We start from the raw sequence: 16,338 nt of genomic DNA, 5'->3' as shown, positions 1-16,338 counted from the left end.
CTTAATAAATCCTTTCCGCAGTCCCTCTGGAGGTAATACAAGTGTTAATGCGATGATTGGAGGGTCTTTCATCTCCCCCTGGTGTCTTTGGCCAGAAAACCATAATTGCAACTTCCCTGCCACTGGGTCGGAGCCGCCAATACACACTAATGGAATCACGAAGAAGAAACACCACTTGAACAGTATTTACAGCCAAGTCTTTTTTCTGATTGCGACCTTGTTCAATACAGTTTCAGTCCTGTTTCCATTTTCACATAATCACATTCTTCACATCTGTTCAGTGCTCGTTTATTACAAAACAAAACATTTTTTCCCACAATAATAACATTTTACAAACAGCATCAAGTCACGGCTCAAAAACGCAGAACTTTTGTGTCACAGGAAAATAAATTAGAAAATAAAAAAGTGAGATGGCTTTTGGTTACAGCTTCTGGTAAAGTCCATAGTTTCTTCCAGAGTGTCCCTTTAAAAAAGTCTATGTATAAAAATGAGTCCAAATGTGTTCCTTCAGGTTTCTGACGAAGAGAAAATGAGGTAATGACGATCCACTAAAAGCTGATCCCTTTTTGAAGTGCATTCTGTAAAAGACACAAACCATAGATAAAACCATAAGTAGTAAATTGCTGTTTTTGCCCAATATTTGCCCCTTTTTGTACACATTTTTTCTTCTCATTAACTCATTTTTTCCCCCTCATTTTTGCTAAATTCTTATTACTGATATTTCCCCCCAAAAATTCCTATTTTTCATTATTATTTCCCCAATTTATCCACAATCTTTTCCTCGTTTTCCCATTTTTTTTCTCTCATTTATGCTCATTATTATTGATGTTTCCCCCACACATTTTTTCTTATTTTTTCCCCAATTTTCCCCCCTAAATTTAGCTTATTTCTATTACTAATATCTTCCCTATTTCCGCCAATTTTTATCCAATTTATTACCCACTTTTTCTTCATTTTGCCTCGTTTTTATTTTCCCATATTTTTCCAATGTTTGCCCCATTTCCCCCTTTTTGTTAAAACAATTTTTTTTAATTTTTCGCCCAATTTTTTTCTCTTTTTCTCAATTTTTCCCCCTAATTTTTGCTAATTTCCTATTACTAATATTTCCCCCCAAAATTCAAAATTTTCCCTATTACTTCCCCAATTTATCCCCAATTGTTTCCTAGTTTTCCCCAATTGTTTCCCTCATTTATGCTCATTATTACTGATATTTTCCCAATTTTCCCCTGCATATTTTTTCTTATTTTTGCCCCATTTTTTTCTAATTTTCCCAATTTTTGCTAATTTCTATTACTAATATCTCCCCTATTCCCCCCCCCCCCATTTCTATCCAATGTATTTCCCACATTTTCTTCATTTTGCCCCATTGTTTTTATTCTTTCCCCAATTATTCCCCATTTTTCACACATTCCTCGACATTACTTTCCAGATCTTCCACACATGATTGTTCTGTTTCCTGGTTCTAGGCGACAGATGTTTTAGAACCCGGCCCCTCACAGACCTGCTCAGTCCAGCTGCTGCTCCCTCATCTTGGCGGCCATCTTGTCTCTCTTCTCACAGACGCGGTTGAGGTCTCGGACTTCTTTGGGCAAAAAGCTGCTCCACACGGTCAGCAGCGACTCCTCCCCTGAACGACACACAAGAATGTCACAAATTAATCGATAAAGCGAGAGGATTTTTACAAAGATGAGAATAAAATAACTTACCAAACTGAGTCTTGTTTTGAGGGAGTTTTCGACCCAGAACCAGCACCACGTGTTTCCAGTTTGGTGAATCTGAAAGGTTTTCAAAGATGGTAAATTTCAATCATAGACAAAGTTTTTTAAGCCGGCAGCATCTGTACTTTTTACGTTTTAAGAGAGGAAGTTAAATAATTAAGTTAAATAATCTTTGTTTTTAAGAAACTGAGAGTAGCTTCTAAGGATAAAGTCCGCTGCCATTACAACCCCTTAACTCCCACCTGAACCGAGCACATTTTCTCCAGTTTGGCTTTACCCCAATCCAAAAGCTTCTGGAAAAAAGTTGAGAAAATAGCAACAAAACTGAGACGAAAACAATGATGAAAATGTGACAAAAAAGTGACGAAAAATTGACAAAAAATGAAAAAAATGTCACAAATAATTGACGAAAATTGACAAAAAATTTGATAAAAATTTGACAAAAAATGACACAAAAAATGACATAAAAATCGACGACAAAATGACAAAAGTGTGACAAAACATTTACAAAAAATGACAAAAAAATGACAAAAATATGATAAAAAATTGACAAAAAATGACAAAAATGCCCAAAAAGTGACAAAAAATTGACGAAAAATGACAAACAAACATCAAAAATGTGACAAAAAATGAAAAAAAAAAAATAAATGAAGAAAAAAAAATTACAAAAAAGTTACAAAAATGAGTTGAATACCCCCAAAAATTATGGGGAAAAAATCTGATGACGTGAGGAAAAAATCCATTTAGATGAGTTTTGTAGATCTTAGCTTTCAAAGGAGGCGTTACACTGGCCTACAGGATTTGGGTAAAGCTGAACTGGAGAAAATTCTCTCAGTTCAGGCAGGAGTTAAGAGGTTAAAGCCCTTCTTCTAGACCGTTATATTTATCCTGCTGCCAAACAAAGATCATCAATTCAAAGGCAAAACCTCAACATTTACACTACCAAGTAAAGATGACGGCTGGATGGAAAGCTCCTGTGTATATTTCAGTTTTCAGGTCAGTGGTTCACAAACACCAAGTTCAGCATCAAAATATATGACTTTCCAAGCTCGAAAAAGAACTAAAAACAGGTCTGAAATAAACCTACTTTACACAAAAACTGGGTGTAAACCAAATCTACACCAGAAAAGCACCCAACTTACACACATTACTACATAAACACGTTTGAGTCTTCCTGAACTTGTTTTGAGTTCTCTCAAATGGAAAATAAACCCCCACCTGAACGAGCACATTTCCTCCAGTTTCCCACATCGAAAAGCTTCTTGAAAGTGTTAAAACAGCGACGAAAACAAGGATGAAAATACAACAAAAAAGACCCCAAAACAGCAACAAAAGCATGATTAAAAAGTGACATAAACGTTGTGAAGCATAAAATAGAAAGGTTAAAAAAGCGATGAAGAAAGCAAAAATAACAACAAAACCCCCCCCTGCAAAAAACAGAAAAAAAAGAGACGAAAACACGACAAAAAGGCTTTAAAAATTTGACAAAAACGTGGGAACAACGCAACAAAAAAGTCACGATCAACTTTGTTGGTCTTAGCTTTCAAGTGAAACATTACACTGGGCTGCAAGCTCCAGTTGAGAAGCTTTTAGATTTGGGTAGACCCGAACTGGAGAAAATGTGCTTGGTTAAAGCGGGTGAGGAGGTAAATTAGTTGTTTATTATTTCCCTGTTATTAAAGGGATATTTCAGGATTTTTGAAATTGGGCCTCATTTCCTAGTTATCCAGAGTGTTGTTGATTTCTAGAGATATTTTTTTCTTAAATTCATGCAGTTCTTATATTTGAAGAACTTAGTGGCGCTAGGCTAGTGCATTTCTATGGTATCAGCTAGCCTGCATTAAAAACAGTCTGACCCGCTCCACAGTGCACCTGAGGAAAATCACTTATAACACCAGACTAACCATATAAATGTCTGTGTCCATAGAATAATTTCAACCATTTTGCATTTAAAATAACTTATATTTGAGCAGCATCAGCTTCGTGGTTGTATAAGCTACGCAGCGGTGGAGTGATCTGCTAGAAAATAGTCCCTCAAAATGCGATCATTCATGTGATGCAAGGTCATCTATATTTCAGACATGATTCTATTTACACAGACATCTATATGGTTAGTCTGGTGTTATAAATGATTTGCACTGTGGAGCGGGTCAGACTGTTTTTAATGCAGGCTAGCTGATACCATAGAAATGCGCTAGCCTTGCACTAGCCTAGCGCCACTAAGCTTTTCAAATGTAGGAACTGCATGAATTTAAGAAAAAAATATTTCCAGAAATCAGCAACACTCTGGATAACTAGGAAATGAGGCCCTATGTCAAAAATCCTGAAATATCCCTTTAACCCCTGCTTTCTGTGTGTAAAATCATCGACTGAAAGACTGATATTTTAGCAAAATTGGGCAAAAAACCTTCCCAAACTCTGCATCCTCACCGATGAAGGCGGGGTGGATGCAGCGCACGGACTGGCAGTGGGGGCCGATCACCTGCAGAGGCTGGTGCTTGCTGAGCTCCAGGAGAATCATGTGACCTCCCCCCGTCCCGACCCACAGAGAGATGGAGGACTGGACCAGGAGGGACTTGACCCGAGCCCAGGACGGAGCGCTGTCCGCGGGGGGGTCCAGCTCCGCGGCCGCTCTGCCCCGCCCGCCGCTCTGCTGTCTGCGGGGACACGGGACACCGGTCACTCTCTGGTCCACATGTGTTTATCCAGGACCTGCAGTGAAGTTGTTCTGTACCTGATGATCTGTGCACAGTCGATGAAGTCCACCATCCGCTCTGTGCGTCTGTCCCAAACCTCCACTGAGCACGCTCCACATTTACTCAGATACACCAGTTTATCCACCACCAACCGAGAGATCCCGGCCTCTCCGCCCAGCGCCCGCTGCCTGAGTCACAACAGGAGCACACACGCTGAGAGATGAGAACATGACGGTGAATTAGCTTTAGTTGAAGGTTTTTGTTTGGTTTTACTGGACAGGAAAGCACAGGGGGAAAGTTCTCCAAAGTTTGCTTGAGTGTACTTTTTAGGGGGCATTGCTGTTGAACCGGTGGACAAAGCTTAAAGGGGCTAGATGCAGTTGGCCATTTTATACTCACTACTGCCACCTCAGGTCATACGTGTAACTGCACCTTCTATATTAAAGGGATATTTCAGGATTTTTGACATCGGGCCTCATTTCCTAGTTATCCAGAGTGTTGCTGGTACCTGGAGATATTTTTTTGGTAATTCACGCAGTTCTTATGTTTGAAGAGTTTCGTGGCGCTAGGCTAATGCAAGGCTAGCGCATTTCTACGATGTCAGCTAGCCTGCATTAAAAACAGTCTTAGGCACTCCACAGAGCACCTGAGGCAAATCACCAGACTAACCATATAAATGTCTGTGTCCATAGAATAATTTTAACCATTTTGCATTTAAAAGACCTTATATTTGAGCAGCATCAGCCCCATGGCTGTATAAGCTACGCAGCGGCGGAGTGATCTGCTAGAAAATAGTCCCTCAAAATGTGATCATTCATGTGATGCAAGGTCAGTTATATTTCAGACATGATTCTATCGACACAAACATTTATATGGTTAGTCTGGCGTTATAAGTGATTTGCCTCAGGTGCACTGTGGAGCGGGTCAGACTGTTTTTAATGCAGGCTAGCTGATACCATAGAAATGCACTAGCCTTGCACTAGCCTAGCGCCACTAAGCTCTTCAAATGTAGGAACTGCATGAATTTAAGAAAAAAATATCTCCAGAAATTAGCAACACTCTGGATAACCAGGAAATGAGGCCCTATGTCAAAAATCCTGAAATATCCCTTTAAGGTGAACAGGTCTGAGCTCATTCTACACATTAGGACATGGCTGGAACATGTAGGGGGAGGGAAATACATCATTTTAATATTTTTAAACTCTGTATAGTCCCTTTAATGAATGAAATATATATCAAGCACGTCCTCCTTGTTCAGGGCTGTGCTTTATCAGTTTTGATGATTTTTAGGGATGATACATTTACGCCTATTTTAGTTAGTTTTCTACTCCCCATAGCCAAAAAATGGCCAAAAAGAAAAGTAAAAATAAGCTTTTAACAGAAAAAATCCACAACTTTTCATTCCAACTTTTTGCTAAATCAGGCATATTAGCAACAATTACAAAAAATGCCTATAAAATACTGGATGCACAACAAACTTTTCATAGTAAAGTTAACAAAAATACTTTAAAAGGTAAGTATTTTACCTTGAAGCTAATGACATTAAAGTGATTGTCTGTTAGTTTGCAAAATGAGCTGAACAGGAACAGCGTTTAAAAAAATTAACGATCAAGCTCCTCCCCCTCCTCTTGATTGGACCTGACAGGCTGGTTCACAAGGAAAAGCTCGTCTCATTGGTCGACACAGGAGGAGACTAGACTCTGATTACATACAGAGACCCGGGAAGGAGGGGCTTTACAAAAAGTATTTATATATTATCATTTACTTTACATCAAAATGCAAGACCCGGTGTTGTAAAACATTTAGACTTCCACACTATCACTTTAAATGTGTTTGTTAGGTAAAAGTTAAGAAAGGGCCCATTTTAACAGCACCCCCTCACAGTCTTTACTCACTGCAGAGCGAGGCTGGGCCTGGTGTCGATGCTTTTACAAACGTCGTATTCTGCCGTGAAGGACAGGATTTTGGAGCCACAGCCGCCCCACACCGCCCTGCCGTCCAACACGTGCACGGACTGTCCCAGACACATCAGGGGCGTGTTCATGTTCCCCAGAGAGAGGCTCTTCACGGGCTGCCCGCTCGGCTCCTGACACACAGAAGAAGAAAGAAGAAAGGTTTACAATCAACAACACTGACACTGGCACAAATTTAATTTAAAATACCAATCCCATCTACTGACACAGGAAAACTAGATTACCTTCAGAACGGAGTCTTCATAAACTGTAAGAGCGCCATCTGCTGTCCCCACCAGCAAATAGTTCCTCCTCTGCCTGAAAAGAGAGAAGTCAAGTAACTGTCTACTTAATATCATGTAGCACTTCACTTCATGGCAGGTTTATTCTAACCCCTAAACAATACAATGTTTTTAGCATATCTACGCATTTACTTTTTTTCTTAACTTGGGACTGAGGATAAAGATAAGCAAACTGGACACAACTATTGAGAAACTGCTTAAAACAGATGGGAAATGTTCTTTGAATTTCCCTTTTTAATCACATAATCACATAAGGCCTTGTTTTTGGCACAATTCACACAATAAATCATGTCAATGCTCCTGTAAAGGATTAAAAAAACATGAACTTACTCATGGTTTTAAACATAAATTGAAAGTCTAATATAGATCAAGAAAGTATTCTATGAAAATTGCTCCTGATTTGTCGCTAACTTTATAGGAATATTTCAGGATTTTTGACATAGGGCTCATTTCCTAGTTATCAAAGTGTTGCTGATTTCTGGAGATATATATATTTGTCATTCATGCAGTCCTAAATTTGAAGTGTAGTGGTGCTAGGCTAGTGCTAGGCTAGTGCTAGGCTAGGGCTCGGCTAGTTCTAGGCTAGGGCTAGGCTAGTGCTAGGCTAGTGCATGTCTATGATAACTAGTAGCCTGCATTAAAAACAGTCTGGCCCAAGCACAGTGAACCTGAGGCAAATCACTTATAACACCAGACTACCGAAATAAATGTCTGTGTTGACTGAATAATGTTTGAAATATAGCCATTTTGCATTTAAAATAACTTATATTTGAGCAGCCAACCAGAGCTTCTTGGTTGTAGCTGCGCAGCGTCGGAGTGATCTGCTCGGTTACCAGATCTACAGTAGTTTGTTTACCTGCGGCCGCATTACTACACGTGGAATTCACAAAGGAGCTTTCTACAAATCAGATATGGCAACGTTTGGAGGACGACGATTTTGAAGAGGCTTTTAATGCAGGCTACTAGTTACCATAGACATGCACTAGCCTAGCACTAGCCTAGCACCACTAAACTCTTCAAATATAAGAAAAGCATGAATTAGAAATATATAAATCTCCAGAAATCAACAACACTCTGGATAACTAGGCAATGAGGCCCTATGTCAAAAATGCTGAAATATCTCTTTAAGAAATGTGTCCATGAAGCAGTTATTCAGCACTTACTTCAAGATTCTTTATTTTAAGATCACTTTCTCTTGTTTGAATAAATTACACATGACTAAAATTGGGCTAAAACTACAGAGAGGTATTTGACTGAACCTTGGCTAAAACGATTAAACCCTTTGGTCAGAAGACTCGGTTCCTTACGTGCGCCTGGGCTGCGTGTGGAAGTACAGGGAGGTGACGGCGTCTGAAACGCTCTGCAGCTGGTGCCACTGGTTCGTCTCCCGAGTGTCGATCACAAACACAGACCCGGACTGAGTTCCCGCCACGAGCCAATCACAGCCGTCCCCCTCCGGGATCTGAGCCAAGGCCAGGCAGAGCACGGGGCTGGAGTCGATCACCTGAGGAGCAAACGGGAGGAGATACAGGTGACCGGGTTTAACGACAGGTGCCGGGGTCGAGGCAAGCTCCCAAAATGAATAGTTCTTAAAGTTAAATACATATATTAAATCTTAACTAGTCAAAACAACTCGTATATATGTAAGTTAATGGTGAGTGGCCTTTCTCACTTGTGTGTGGCTGATGCCCGTGTCCAGATCCACCGCCGTGACGTGTCCCTGCCGTTTGGAGCTGCTGCCGCCTCCGAGCCACGCCACCGGAGTCGAACCCTCAACCAGATCAAAACCGTGACCGGAGCTGAGGGCCAGACACTCCGCGCTGGAGGGCAGAACCAGCTCCTTCAGCAGACACAGCATCTCGCCAGAGTTCAGGCGATCGAACACCTGCAGGACGAGAACAAAGGAGAGATTAACCCACTAATATGAATGAGTTTTTTTCACTAGTAATGAAGAAAGACTATAACGAGTATTTCAATCAGACACACCTGAGCAGAGGTGGGTCTGTCCTGGGGTTTTTCTCTGAGACAGTCTTTCATCAGAGACAGGAAACTGGGCCATGGAGACAGACCGTAGTGTTTTACTGGGTCTGAAATAACAAAATATGAACTCAATTTAAACCAACACATACAGCATTCACATTAATAACCCTGTTACAATGTAGACTGTAAACTGGAACATATGGCTCTAGGGCTGGGTACCTTCAAAAGATACCAGGATGGAACTACTGGTACCAAAAAAATATATATCTTTATCCATTGATATATTCCCTCCCTCTCTGTTTAACCTCTTGGCCTTAATCAAGTGCATTTTCTCCAGTTCAGCTTTACTCGAAATGTTAAAGCTTCTGGACAAGAGCCTATAGGCCAGTGTAATGTCTCATTTGAAAGCTAAGACCTACGAAACTGATCTAAACAGATCTTTGTCTTCACGTGGTTGCCGTGTTGCTTTTTTGTCACATTTTTGTTTGCCCTTTTGAGGCATTTTTGTCACATTTTCATTGTTGTTTGTGGCTTTATTGCTGTGGTTTTGTCTCATTTTTGTTTCAGTCACAGGACATAACAATTGGGAGCCTTTTTGTTGCTCTTTGTGGCTGTTTTTGTTGTGTTTTCGTCTCCTTTTTGTCGCTATTTATACACCTTAGACACTTATAAATTAGGGTAATAGTAAACAGAAGGGAGAACAGAACAGAGAGGTTAACTCCCAGAGGAATATTTTGTAGATTGTTCGGCGAGTGCTTAATAAGATGCACAAATATCCTTTCTCTCCCCTCTGTTGTCCTACACTTTCAGCTACAACTCTTCCCTGGTCCATTGCACTGCAGCAGCAGAATAATCACCCTCCTCAGCCTCAAAGAGAGAAAAGTAAAGGAGTTCAAATAAAATACCTGGTAGTTTCCCGTTGACAGCGACCTCGTCAAACTCACTGGGGAACTTCATGCCGTCACAGATCCTCTCTCCGCAGGTGAGCAGGTCGTACAGGAGCAGCCCGAAGGAGAAAACATCCGCCTTATGGTCGTAGATCACACTGCCCCGGGCCACCTCCGGGGCGCGGAAACCTGCACCAGAGGAGACAGATCCATCAATCAAATAAGACTCAATGGAATCCAACTTAAGGCATCAATTTTGGCACAAAGGAGCTCAATAGTAGTGTGCAGTAACATGAGCTTAACCAAGACATATAAAATTGTAGTAAACATGTTCTTGATGAAACTGAATCCTTTGACCAGACATCAGTTCAGGACGTAACTTTTGTAAATCTGATGCTCTGATATGAAAGGGTAGGTGTAAGTTGTGACGATTAATTGTGCAGCAGAGGGAACTATAGAGTACAAAACTGCACCGCCCGTATGTAAATGAATGGAGCTATGTTTTAGGTTAGAGCCAATTTAGAGTTAATGTAAATTGTAAATAAAAGTGGTCCTAAAACTGAGCCTTGGGGAACACCTATGTTAAGCCTGGGCTCTATCTGTGGGGTAATTTGTTCATTAGCTGACGTCGTTCATTAATATGTATGACGTCATCAAAAGTATTGTTCATTGCTCAGCATTAAAAGAATCGGTATTGTATTGTGCAGCAAAATATTGATATATCTGCAAATCGATTTCACTCACAAGTACCACAACCTCAAATAGAGTGAAATTAAGTTTATTAAACAAGCAAAGATCACAACTGAGCTAGATGATAGAAGGAATGAAAGGTAGAGGCACGTAAACAGGAATGACAAGGTTGCCGAAGACCGAGAGGTATTCATACGACTGAGATCGGAAAGGCATGGGTGTGGTCCTGCTCCCAAACCTAAGATCACACTTTGGGCCTGATGATGTGTTTCTAAACGGACACACTTTTGCGTAAACGTGAAATCTTCAGACTTGAAGATTTGGTAAATGGGCTGGTTGTGGGTTGGAAAGACACCCATAGGGATCCTAAAGGGGCCGACCAGCTCTCTCCCCATGATTCTGGCCCAAAACATGACTCTGTCCCATCCTTACTGACGTCACATCCTTGTTGGGACATGGTGAGCATTCACCAACCATCCACTCCTCCATCCATCTGACCATCCAGGGTTACACGGCCTCATCAGTGAACAAGACTGTTTGAAAATGAGTCTTCATGTATTTCTGAGCCACTGCAGCCGTTTCTGCTCATCAGCTTCAATGAACAGTTTAGGGGAGGCCGGATAGAAGGTTTATGCACAACTGCAGCCTCTGGAGGGTCCTACACCTTGATGTTCAGGAGACTCCAGAGGCACCAGCAGCTTCAAATACCTGTTTGCTGCTTTGTAGCAGCTGTTCTCTTAATCTTTTTTTTTTTACCTTTTTGACACTGAAATACAATTTGCATAATAATTTGGAACGTAGTGATTTATTGCTCCTAAAGATAGTTTTCTCCGGGGAGAATTTTGTGGACGGTTTTAGTTACAAATTAATATGGCAGAATTATGGAGGCTCGCTGCCAGTTTACAACAAAAATACTTCCTCTCTATCCTTTTTAGGACCATGCACTTTCTGAGAAGGCTCATCTGCCATCATAGATTCCCTGTCGACTTGGGGAGGAGAAACGAATATCGGTCAATCTTTAATATGTCTGACCTGGGGTGCCCTCGGAGCTGCGGACGCCCATGCTGCAGCAGTACTGACTGATGCCGTAGTCAGTGATTTTCGCGATAATCTCGGAGTCCGTCCTCAGGTTAAACAGCAGCACGTTGTGAGGCTTCAAGTCCCGGTAGATGATCATGGCGGAGTGGAGGTACCTGTGGAGACGTGGAGCACACATGAAGCATACATGAAGCACGGTGAAGTCACGGCTGAAGCTGAACGACCTCCTCCTTGTCTCACCTGAGGCCGTCGGACACCTGCAGAGCGATGCGGTGCTGCAGTTTGGGGCTCAGGCAGGTCTCGTGTTCGAACAGAGAGTCCAGGGAGCCGCGCAGGGCCAGCTCCATCACCAGGACCTGAGGGTAGCAGCCGGCCGCCAGCAGCCCTACCAGACTGGGGTGATGGAGGCGCCCCAACACCGCCAACTCCTGGACACGGCAGGAAACGCAACACATTAGATACACAGTTTTCTGCTTCAATTAGAGAATTGAACGTCCTCAAGCCATGACCTGATGCAGGGTTTATCCAGGGAGCAGCAAATCACATTCACTGCTTTTAATGACATTTTATTACCTAAATGTTAATTTTTTGATGCCTGACCTGTCTGAGAAGTCTGTAGATGTACAGCTCTGACGCGTGTTTGTTAAAAATCTTCACAGCGACCTCTTCGTTCTTGTACATCCCTCTGTAAACGGTGCCAAAGCCTCCGTCTCCTGAAAGAGAAAGACGGATGCAGAGGAGGAGGTCAGACGGAGCAGAGGATGAAGCGATGGAGACAGAGCTGGACTTTGTTTTTACCCAGACGGTTCTCCACGGACAGGTCCACCTCCAGCTCCTCACTGTCCAGAATCGTTGATGCTGATTGGTCGCTCAAAACCAGGTCCGGAGCGATCTGAGAGAGGGGGAGAGTGCAGCGCGGGTCTTCAGGGTTCACCAACAAGAAATCTGAAAAAGAGAAAGGGCTTGATATTTAAACAAACATTTGAGCTTTTAATAAATGCATTTAATATTCAAGACGTACCACTGTCGAAGTAGGTGAACAGATCTTCCAGCAGGATCTTCTGCAGCTCCTGACCGTCTTCGAAGCTGTAGAGCGCCCACCTCTTGAGCAGCGCCTCTCCGCTGCCGTGCATGTCCGTGTTCAACAACCCGGGAAACCACTCCTCTAACAGCGAGTCCACGTGGTCCACCACCTGCCCCAGCAACACACGGCCTGAAAGGGGCAGCAGAGAGAGGGGTCTCACTAGCTTTAACATACAAAGGTCATGATTCTGCCGTTTTAAATGACTCTTGGACATCTTCACATGTTTATAAACTGTGACATTGAGACACTGCAGGTGAATGGGCTGCCCTGTCCCGCCTTAAACAGAGCTGCTGATTTCTTACCTTTCTGTGAGGACGGGACGGTGATCTTGACGAAGCTGGAGGAGCTTTGGTCCAGACTCGCCGCCTCCACCAGACAGTAGGCCTCAGGAGACCAGCTCAGGTAGACCCCCCTCCTCCAGTAGATGCGGTTTGGACGGGACACTTTCTCTGAACAAGACGATACCAGGGTTATGCCTAAAATACAACATAATGAATGTACGAAGTGGACAGGTTGGTACCTCGTCCACTGAGCAGCAGAGAGGACACTTCCAGGAGGCGGGTGATCTGCCTGGACCAGAAATCCATGGGGAAATAAGGCATCTCATACAGACGCATGATCACCTCCGAGTTCTCGCTGTGAGGCAGGTCGATCGCGGGACGGTACTTCGACAAACTGAGGACAGACACGAAGAGGATGTTGGTTGATTTCAGACAGAAGACGGTGCTGATGTGGTTCCTATGTTTCCTATTTGATCAGTAAAGTAGGATTTTCTATGTCTATGATCATTTTAGAAGCTTGTCTTGTTATATTTTTGTCCGATTTGGATGGATTATTATGTAAAATGACGTCACCTGCTGGGCACCAGGAGCTGGTCGTCTCCGAAGGGCAGAGCGATCTGAAACTTCTCCAGGAGCTTGAAAAACTGCGGCGCGTAAGACTTTGGGAAACACTGAGTGTCGAGCAGAAACTTCTCCACCGTGGAACGCTGCACGACTCCTTTAGGGTGATCCCGCGAGCTGCTGCTCTTCACCGTCAACTTCTGTGAAATTAAATACAAATACGAGCCGTGTCTCTACTAGAACTTTTGTTATCGCAGAGATGTAAGATTGATTTTTTTCTTACAGAGCCTGAAACAAAAACATGTGACCCTAATCTACATTTTTTTGTTTTTGTATTGATATTATGGAACTGACTGTGACTCAAAGGTCTAGTCAAATATTGCAATAACACTGTCAGCCTGATATTCAAAGCAGTTATCATATGTTTCTTGTATTGTGTAGCTCTGATCTCTATTTCATGATAACGATTGATCTAAAGCCTCACAGACGTCTCTGACCTGTGAGATGATGTTGCAGATCCACTGAGGGTCAATGAAGTACAGGTCCTGGAGCTGCAGAGCGGGGTCGTCAAAGTGCAGCAAAACCCCTGCAGGAGTATATAGCAATATAAGAGATTAGAATAGATAAACTCCATAGCCTGTCTCTAAAGGTGACAGCAATTCTTCTTTGAAAGACTTGAGCCACAATGCACAAATCATATAACAAAAGCTAATTGTCCATGGACCCCAGGAAGAATAGTTATTGCGGAAATAACTAATTATTATCCGTAATAAAGTTAAAGAGTCTTCGCAAATGATTGCAATGATTTGTCTTAATGTGGTAATCTTGTTGAGCACCTAGATCCCGACTTCGGTCTCTCAAGTCTGACCAGCTCCTCCTCAGCGTCCCAAATATCAATCGAAAACTCAGAGGACCGAGCGTTTGCGGTGGCTGCACCAAAATTATGGAATGAGCTGCCTCTGCAGTCTGTACATTAGACCTGCCCCTTCTGTGCCTGCTTTTAAATCTCTGCTCAAAACCCACTATTCCTTTTGGCCTTTAAAGCAGACTTAAAGGGGCTGGAAGCAAGTTCGCCATTTTATACTCACTACTGCCACCTCAGGCCATATGTGTAACTGCACCTTCTATATTAAGCTCGTGCATGACGGCAATTCGGGCCGAAGTGACACATTTTTGAGTGACCGTACAGGATTTTAGAGGCAGTTGTGGTGAACAGGTCTGAGCTCATTCTACACATTAGGACATGGCTAGAACATGTAGGGGGAGGAAAATACATAATTTTAACTCCCTATAGTCCCTTTAAGTAGTGTTTACCTTAATAAATCCTTTCCGTAGTCCCTGTGGGGGTAATACAAGTGTTTATGGGATGATTGGAGGGTCTTCCATCTCCCCCTGGTGTCTCTGGCCAGAAAACCATGCTTGCAACTTTCCTGACACCGGGCCGGAGTCACCAATACACACAAATAGAATCACGAAGAAGAAGCTAACGGGCTAACGGGCAAAGCTAACTGCGGGCTAGCGTCACTTTAAACAGTATTAACAGCCAAGTTTGAGTGAAAAAAAAAAATCCATTGTATAATTGGATGTACAATATCCCTCTGTACCTTCGCTTTTTCTGTCAGTGTAGTATTTACGCTCCAATACAATTAATAAGTTGCGCTTATGGCCTCAAGGGGCAACACAGACTGAGTTTTGAGATTTTATCCAAGCTTTATTGTAGTGCTCATATCATTTTTTCTTACCACCCGCATTAACCAAGTGCATTTTCTCCAGTTCAGCACTACCCAAATCTAATCTAAAATCTTGACTGGAGCTTTCAGCCTATAGGCCAGGTGTATTTGAAAGCTAAGACCTACAAAACTCTTTAAAACTTCTTCCAGGTTATGATTGTCACATTTTTGTCCTTTTTGGTTGTGTTTTCACTACGTCTTTGTTGCTTCTATGACACGATTTTATGGTTTGATTACAAAAACAAAATATGGACCAAACAAGAAGAAAAAAACGAAAATGAGAGAAAAATGTCACAAAAATGCGAAAACTGGAGAAAAGGTGCTCGATTCAGGTGGGGGTTAAGGGGTTAATGTCTTTGGGAGTAATTCACCAAACTTTTGCTCATGTGCAAAATGGATCGTACGTACAAAGTTGGATCAGCAGAGTCATTTGTGCACTTTATAGTAAATCTCTGACCTGCTTCTGTGAGGAAGTGAACGGCGTGTGGCAGCTCGCTCTCCTCCAGCTGAAGTTGTGCCTCTTGGATGAACTGAAGCAGGTCTTGGCGCCTCAGGACGGGGAACTCGGGCCGGACTCTGGTCCTCTGCAAAAACACCCAGCGCTCCAGCTCCACGTAACAGTCGGGGACCAGCTGCCCCATCACCGGCTGGCCCTGGATCTGAAACATTTAACACCCAAATTATAGTCCAAAGAAGAAAAGATCAAATCGCTTCAGAGTCTTGGAGGATCTGAGTCTGACCTTGAAGTTGGTGGCCTCTCGGACGATGGCTTTGCGCAGTTTCCCGAGAGCGTCCGAGTCGTCGCAGGCCGACACCATGTGGTAGTCCCTGATGGAGGGGAAGGCCTGGTGGTTCAGAAGCTCCTCGCGGATTCTGGCCAGACTGGACTGGACCTGGTCTTCAGAGCTCAGGTCTGCGTGAGTCCCGACCAGGACCACGGGCGAGAGAGGGGCCACGGCCTGGGGACGGACAGCGGAGGGACGCCGTGAGTCATTACAGTGTCATTTATACGGCAACAAACACAAAGAAATCTGTGCACATTTCAGTCATATAATTTGGAAACATGCTATCAACAAAATAATGAGGAAAATATTTTAAATTGGACACAAACAAGCAATTTTTGAGCCAAAGATTTTAATACAATTACAGCCAAAACTGCAGCTGTGTTCGACAATATGTTTTTAACAAACTTATGCAATAAAGATGCGATATACTTTATCAATCCGGAAGGAAATACAGTTTAGCTGCACAAATAGGGATAGTTGAGAAAAGCCATTATATTCCATGAAATGTAGATTTAAATGGACTATATGGAGTCACTCAGAAAGTTGTTACTTCGGGTCCGAAGTGCCGTCATGCACAAGCTTAATATAGAAGCTGCAGTTACACGTATGACCTGAGGTGGCAGTATTGAGTATG

At 42.7% G+C, this 16,338-nt stretch overlaps 1 protein-coding gene across 1 annotated transcript in view; it reads right to left on the bottom strand.

Annotated features, from left to right (window-relative positions):
• Nucleotides 1-319: 319 nt before the first annotated feature.
• lrrk2 (leucine-rich repeat kinase 2) overlaps nt 320-16,338 on the bottom strand; it is a 59,235-nt gene continuing 43,216 nt past the window's right edge. Inside the window, exons 32-53 of the mRNA XM_079560396.1 lie at nt 15,660-15,878; nt 15,377-15,578; nt 13,687-13,775; nt 13,202-13,389; nt 12,868-13,022; nt 12,650-12,796; nt 12,285-12,476; nt 12,062-12,208; nt 11,864-11,976; nt 11,504-11,691; nt 11,258-11,418; nt 9,554-9,724; nt 8,655-8,755; nt 8,341-8,553; nt 7,976-8,172; nt 6,612-6,684; nt 6,310-6,500; nt 4,453-4,602; nt 4,149-4,375; nt 1,707-1,775; nt 1,502-1,627; nt 320-578 (exon numbers count right to left, since the gene is read on the bottom strand). Of these exons, the coding sequence (XP_079416522.1) occupies nt 1,506-1,627; nt 1,707-1,775; nt 4,149-4,375; nt 4,453-4,602; nt 6,310-6,500; nt 6,612-6,684; nt 7,976-8,172; nt 8,341-8,553; nt 8,655-8,755; nt 9,554-9,724; nt 11,258-11,418; nt 11,504-11,691; nt 11,864-11,976; nt 12,062-12,208; nt 12,285-12,476; nt 12,650-12,796; nt 12,868-13,022; nt 13,202-13,389; nt 13,687-13,775; nt 15,377-15,578; nt 15,660-15,878 (3,315 nt within the window). The 3' untranslated portion in view covers nt 320-578; nt 1,502-1,505. The remainder of the gene's footprint in view (nt 579-1,501; nt 1,628-1,706; nt 1,776-4,148; nt 4,376-4,452; nt 4,603-6,309; nt 6,501-6,611; nt 6,685-7,975; nt 8,173-8,340; nt 8,554-8,654; nt 8,756-9,553; nt 9,725-11,257; nt 11,419-11,503; nt 11,692-11,863; nt 11,977-12,061; nt 12,209-12,284; nt 12,477-12,649; nt 12,797-12,867; nt 13,023-13,201; nt 13,390-13,686; nt 13,776-15,376; nt 15,579-15,659; nt 15,879-16,338) is intronic.

This window comes from Gobius niger (assembly GCF_951799975.1).
Source record: "Gobius niger genome assembly, chromosome: 7".
Lineage (NCBI taxonomy): Eukaryota > Metazoa > Chordata > Actinopteri > Gobiiformes > Gobiidae > Gobius > Gobius niger.
Note: the sequence above shows the minus strand (reverse complement) of the source record. Positions and strands in the feature narration are given on the sequence as shown.